The 6,620-nt window shown below is 36.3% G+C and overlaps 1 protein-coding gene across 1 annotated transcript; it reads left to right on the top strand.

Moving 5' to 3' along the window:
- The first annotated feature begins 471 nt into the window (after positions 1–471).
- On the top strand, positions 472–5,896 carry LOC103477891 (sialic acid-binding Ig-like lectin 5). Its single transcript, XM_017309506.2, has 8 exons — positions 472–607; positions 911–1,315; positions 1,614–1,937; positions 2,507–2,767; positions 2,849–3,133; positions 3,288–3,402; positions 4,145–4,211; positions 4,596–5,896. The coding sequence occupies exons 1-8, from the start codon at positions 547–549 to the stop codon at positions 4,971–4,973; spliced, it is 1,896 nt and encodes a 631-aa protein (XP_017164995.1). The 5' UTR covers positions 472–546; the 3' UTR covers positions 4,974–5,896.
- Positions 5,897–6,620: the final 724 nt, after the last annotated feature.

Here is a 6,620-nt window from a genome sequence, read left to right as displayed (position 1 = left end):
TTGTAAAAAACGGATTTTTTTTAACAATGTGGTAACAAACTTCCTGAAATGTTGATGTTGCTCAAAAAGGAAATGAAGCAAAAAAGAGAAGGAAGGCAGAGAAACCTTAGTGAAGAAAGTTTTGGGACATTTTCAAAACAAAATATAGAAAACAATAATTCATGTTGCCGTATGTACAGTTAAGCTCTTTAAGTCCTCATACCTTTGGCAGACATCGGCCTGCAAGAAAATGAATGAATTAACTTGTTAAACGTGAATGAAAGTCTGGGTTAAAATCATACTGAATTAGGATTCTAAAGACTACTGCATTAGTAAATTGTGTTAATTATACTTTTAACTAATGTAAAGATCAGTCTTAATTTATCTGCCTGCCAAAAGGAGCCACTCCTCATGATAAAATGTCTCAATGGTATAACTGAGTAATAAAAGTCACATCCTGTATTGCTATATTTTGGCATCTCAAGACTGAACTTCCTGCTGAATCCATTTCTGCATTTTAATGTTGCACTGAAGGAACAGGAGAGTAACGGGCGAAAGAATCAAACCATGTTTACCGTCTTCTGGATGACGTTGCTCTTCTTTTTGTGGGGTTCCACCAAAAACACAGGTATGAGGAGCATGTTCTTGTTTTTATTATGTAGTGCTTAAAGCAGTTTTTATGTGACAATGTTTTACTATGATATTAAATCAATTTGTTTTGCTGATGAATGTAATCATGAAATGTTTGTTTATTCCTGTCAAATTTTTTAAAACTTATAATCCTGACACTGTTACAGTTTGTTTGTTTGTTTCTGCACTAATAAAACTTATTAGTTAGATGGAAATAGCCTCAGTTTGCAAAGGTTTTGTAGCAGATGTCACAATTACCACAAAAACAAATATATAACTATCTTTTCCTTCACATTAACAGTTGAATCAGCCGTTGGAAAACCGGTCTGTAACAGTGAATACTGCATTACTCTCAATGACGGAGAAATAACAGCCGAAGCTGGACTGTGTGTTGTGATACCATGTTTCTTCACCACTGCTTATGGATTTACACCAAAAAATATTGTCTGGTTTAAATGTGAGCCATTGAAAAGGAGATGTGGTGATTCTGATATAGTATTTCACATAAATCGTAACAAGGTTCCATCAGAATTTCTAGGACGGGTTTTACTGTTGGATCCTGATGTGAGTCAGGGGAACTGCAGCATCATGATCAATGACCTCAGCACATCTGATTCTGGATCATATCAGCTCAGAGTTAATGGTTTTTACTATGGAACGGCAGATGGAGTAACGTTCCCTTCAAGAGCAATTCTCTCTGTTAAAGGTAGGAAAGACAATAATAAGAACATCTTTGATTCTTCAATTTAGTGATTTGTATAAAAATGCAACATGTTTCAAGTGTTTATTCTTAGTGGTTTAAAAAAAACTCACAAGAAACTGTCAGTGTTTGTTGACCTCTGTTGGCAGATTGTAGGAACTGCATCAGCACCTAAACAAATCCACTCCTATTGCCCCGTGAAAATATCTTTATAGCTAAGCTAAAGATTAGCTTGTTTCATTTAGATGTAAAATAAGTAATAATGTCTCCACTTGATTTTATTTACCAACCATGTCTTCATCAGCTCTAAACCAGAGGCCCTCACTGAAGATTCCTCCACTGACTGAGGGACAGCAGGCCACTCTGACCTGCACTGCTCCTGGTCTCTGCTCTGGGTCTCCTCCTAACATCACCTGGATGTTGAGAGGAAAAGGAGAAATGGAAGCTAACATTACAGGAAACATGACTGCTTCTTTTAAAACTGAGAATCTGACTGTTGTCACACAGAGACACAGATCAATTCTGACCTTTAACTCTTCAGCTGATCACCACAACACCAATGTAACCTGTAATGTCAGCTTCACAAGTGGCATAACCACAGATGAGACTGTGACTCTGACAGTAAACTGTGAGTATATTATTTGAATGGTTGTTGAATATGCTGATGATTTGCCTCATCAGTTAAATGTAGGGAATCTTTGGGCTACAGGATGTTTAAAATCACTGAGGATACAAATGTGAATTAAGGTGACAGTAAATACTGAACCTGCTGTGACTAATGATTACCAGAAGTTTGTTCTTACAAACTGAGGAAATCAATATTTACCCAGTTTGTGTGAAAGTGTTCTTTGGAAACCCAACCTAACCTCAAATATTTTTTTTCTAAAATGCTCAAAAAGAATCATTGCCTATGTTAAACACTGCAAGTAATAGAAAAATCATTAATACTTTTATAAATGACAAAGCACAATCATTTTTGTTTATTCACATAAGAATTTAAGCTTTAAATCTACAGCTTTCTAGTTTCTAGAAAAGACATCACACTGTTTCCCATTTGTTCACAACTGATTTATTTTGCTGAATGCTAACCACCTGTGAGCCAAATCTACCTCCACAAACCTTTTTGCACTAAAAGGTTGCAGTATGAGCTTATTAAAAAAACAATACACTGTTTAAAATGCAATGTTGGTCCCACAGATAAGAGACAACCTCAGATCACTGGAAACACTATTGTGAAGGAGGGAGATGATCTGAATCTGACCTGCAACGTTGAAAGTTTTCCACAATCAATTGTTGTGTGGACTAAACATTCAGGAAGGGAGATTTACCTCCAAAATAACACTGGATCTGCAACACTTGTCATCTCGAATGTGACAGCTGAGGATTCTGGGCGATACGTCTGCACAGCGACTCACCTGAATGAAACGGTGTCTGCATGTGCTGATGTACAAATGACTTGTAAGTAAACCTCAGAAAGGAGCTCAGAGTAATGATAAATCATACACTCATCTTACACTCATATCTTCTACATTGTTTCAGGGTTTTCTAAGATACTGAAAGGTTCTGGATGTGTGCTTCAGTCAGCGCTCCTGACCTGTGTGTGTATCACTGAGGGGTTTCCTCTACCCACTATAACATGGCCGCTGCTGAAGGACCACACAGAGTACTCCGTCATCAAGACCGTGTCAAACCACACTGTTAACGACACCGTCACCATACCCCTTAAAAATCTCCATTATGTCAGTGTTGAATGTTACAGCAGGCAAGGAAATGAAGAAGCAAAAGAAAACCTCGCAGTCCAAGAAGACTTCACAGAAAAAGAAGGTACCTCTTCACAGCTACCTGTCACATCTGCTTCGACATTCTGTGCTGCCTCATTTCACTCATTGTGACCAGATGACGACGCCAGTGCAGTTATGCTGTGATCTATAATAGCTTGGCTTGAAGCTGTTTTCTCTCTCTGTTTTGCCCCTCGCAGACATTCAGTCCAAGACTATTTTAGAAAAGATTTCCAGCCTGGAGGTCGTCGTTGCCTTTCTGATTGGGGCTCTACTTTCAGCTATCATTTGTTGTTTGGCTGTAAAATGCAGCAGGTACGACGTTCTTGTTTTTGATTAACGTCTGTGAATGTTTTCACACATAAGAGTAAAGATACATTTGTTGTTACTCTTCCAAAAGAAAAATAATCAACTGCCTCAAAAACATTAATATTTCAATATTTCCCAGAGTTACTGAAATGAAACTAGAAAGAGACAGAAAGATGGCACTATTTTAACAACAAGTGGCAGCGGCTTCTCTTTGTCACAATAAGACGTGCTTTTACTTAGATACAGTTTGGTCCATTATTGCTGAGTGAATTGCTCAAAATGTCTCAGGTTTGAAAGGGTGCATTTTTACACTACACTCTCTGATCCTTTATAAACTGTAGCATTAAGATCAGAACAGTTTCTTTTCTCAGCCATAATGCTTTTTGCTGCATATTTTGGGACATTGTACTGTTGGAGAGCCTATATGCCCCTATGTGGGTGAATTTGTCAGAGAGACTTTGCTTTTGCCTTCTGTGGTTTATGTTCAGCCATAACAAACTATCCCATGTTTGTTCCTTCCACTTTTGATGGCTGATGGAAAGCTAAAAATAATTTTTGATCTCGAGTACAAACACTTGATTAAAACAAAACAAACAAAAATACAGGCTGTTCATTTGATTTTCTTTTCTTTGTAGAATAAGCAATAAGCTATTTTTAAGGTTTTTTATTCTAGCTTATCACATACTAGAGGAATGCAGATATACATTAGACAGTTGCTTTTACTGTAAACATATATATTTTTCCACAGGAAGACACTGAAGAAGTCTGAGAATAAGGATGAAACTCTGAAGATGATCTCTCAGGAGGATCCACTGGTACCTATGTTTGTACTGCTAGAAGTAAAACATCTAATGATCAGTTCAAAATAATCTGAAAACAAATTCAGGGTATTCATGCGCAAATAATACTATAATTCATCAGAGCTTAAATACATTTTTTTCCTGAATAACAATTGCATTGCCCTCTTTAAAAATATAAATGTGTGAATATTTGACTGTGATTTATGCAGCTGCATGTCAGCATCTCAATAAGCTTTAAAGCTGTTGAGCAAAGATTCATCAATGAGAGCTTTTCAGACTGGTCATATATTCACTGATAGTGAAACAGTTGTATTATTAGGTGTCTAAAAAAAAAAAAAATTGTGTGGATTCTCTGTGATGTGTGTTATTTTTTATCTAGTTTCTCCTTGTACCTGACAGATTGTTCAAAATGACAAATCCCACGTGCAAGAGGAAGCCGAGAACGTACCGATGGCAGGAGAGAAGTCGGCTTCAGAAATTAGCAAAGATCCCAAAGACGTGCATTATGCCAGCATTGATTTCTCTGTCATGAAGAGAAGGAGTGCAAAAGAGGCAACAAAGGAACGAGCGAGCACTCTGACTGAGTATGCAGAGATTAAAACTGGACCAAAAGAGCAAAGTAAAGACGGCAGTAAAGAGGGAAGTGAGACGCTGGAGGGAGAAGAGGAGGATTTGATGACAAAACATGATGAGGAGACGAAACGTTGTGTCTCAGAGGAGCAGACTGAAGTGGAGGCAGTTTACTCCACTGTCAAAGATGTTTTGGATGAGGTCTAAGAACTTATCATTAGCTAGAAACATATGTTGCATACATGCACTTGTCCTTCATCACATACTCATCTTAAAGTGTATAGTTAAAGGAGGAGAGCCTTTAAATATAGTGATGTTTGCAGCAATATCCTGGGTGTGTCATGCGTTTTGCTGATTCAAATTTGGCAGCAAGGTTAAAAAAAAACATGTACAGATTTTACTTTCACACTAGAATACACATTATATCATACTTGTACATGTTAGTAATACAGGTAAGCTAAAAAGTAAAATGTACTCATACTGTAAATATATAGATAGCTGTTTCTCAGACAATAATAATTTTTGAAAATGATCTGATGTCAGGTTGATTTGTTTATTTCTCATTTGTCTGTATTTCCTAAAAACCGTGTTCCAAATATGTCTGGATTTCTTAGTGTGTCAAAAATCAGACTGCGATAGAAAGTTAATGTATAAAAGCTTACTTAAAACCATTGATCAGTGAACAGAATAAAACTTGTTTTAAGCATTTTGGAAAGACTTCTAAAGAGAGCCTTCACACTGTCAGAACAGGGAAACAACAAAGAATGCCCAGACATTTTATTTAGACTGAGCAGAAAGAAGAATGACGAAGAAACTAACCTTGCATTTATAAATCCAGTTAGCACCATCAGAGAGTTATAGTTTTCTCTAATTCTACAAACAAAACCTTTCAATTGTGGATTATGCATATACAACACATGACAAATCATGTATGTCCAATGTGCTTACAACACTGGAAATAAGACTGCTGAGTCTATGAATAATGTGGGGAAGGAGCCACAAGCCCTGGCTTGAGCCTCATAATTTTTTGGGATTAATTATTGGTTTTTAAAATAGTATTTTATTTTGTTTTCTTCTTTTGTAATGCTGTAAATTTACCAAAATAAAGTTTATCTGAATGAATAAATTAATGAATCTGAATTAATGAGCATAAATGTGAAAACATATGATTAATCTCCTGTTTTTATAGAACATAAAGTGTAGATATTCGTAGTATTTTAAACATTGGATCTTTAGAATCAGTTGACGTGCAATGTGTCGCCCTCTGCTGGTATGTTTTAGGAACTGCAACATGCTCACAAAGTCCAGTTTACTCCCATTTTAAAATCGGTCAAAATATATCATTGTTTCAGCCGTAAAGAAGAATTAATATTAAATGCATTGGTTTCAATCAGAAACCCACACTGATGATTACTCAATCGATTTGCCACACTGATCTTTGAGTTCTGGGAGATTATTTAGATTAATATGGTCATGGAGAAGGATGCCATTTTGCCAAACATTACAGGTAAATGTACTGCTTTAAAAATTGAAAATCTAACAGTTTCTACAGAAACTCAGCTCAACACTCAACTTTTAACTATCAGGTTAAAACAACGACACTAACATCACTTGTAAAGTGAGCTTCACCGATGGCATAGTTACAGAGGAGAGTGATTCTGAATATAAACTCAGTTTCAAAAGCTAGGCGGTTTCAGTGTAGAAGGTTTCCCATAGTCACTTAAAGTATGTGCTAAATATAAGAATGAAAATATGTTACAAAATTACATTCTACCACTTCTGCAGGTAAACAGACAGGCTTCACCTCTAATGCAATTTGTGACCATAAGACATTATATAATGTCTTCTATTCTT

Source organism: Poecilia reticulata, chromosome 16 (assembly GCF_904066995.2).
Source record: "Poecilia reticulata chromosome 16, P_reticulata-male-v2, whole genome shotgun sequence".
In the NCBI taxonomy this organism is placed as follows: domain Eukaryota; kingdom Metazoa; phylum Chordata; class Actinopteri; order Cyprinodontiformes; family Poeciliidae; genus Poecilia; species Poecilia reticulata.
Note: the sequence above shows the minus strand (reverse complement) of the source record. Positions and strands in the feature narration are given on the sequence as shown.

Bases quoted from the DNA above. Each gene is read 5' to 3' on its own strand.
- LOC103477891 (XM_017309506.2), top strand. From the start codon at position 547: ATGTTTACCGTCTTCTGGATGACGTTGCTCTTCTTTTTGTGGGGTTCC. The intron at 608-910 runs GTATGAGGAGCA...TCACATTAACAG, and splicing joins GGGTTCCACCAAAAACACAG to TTGAATCAGCCGTTGGAAAA. The intron at 4,212-4,595 runs GTACCTATGTTT...TGTACCTGACAG, and splicing joins TCTCTCAGGAGGATCCACTG to ATTGTTCAAAATGACAAATC.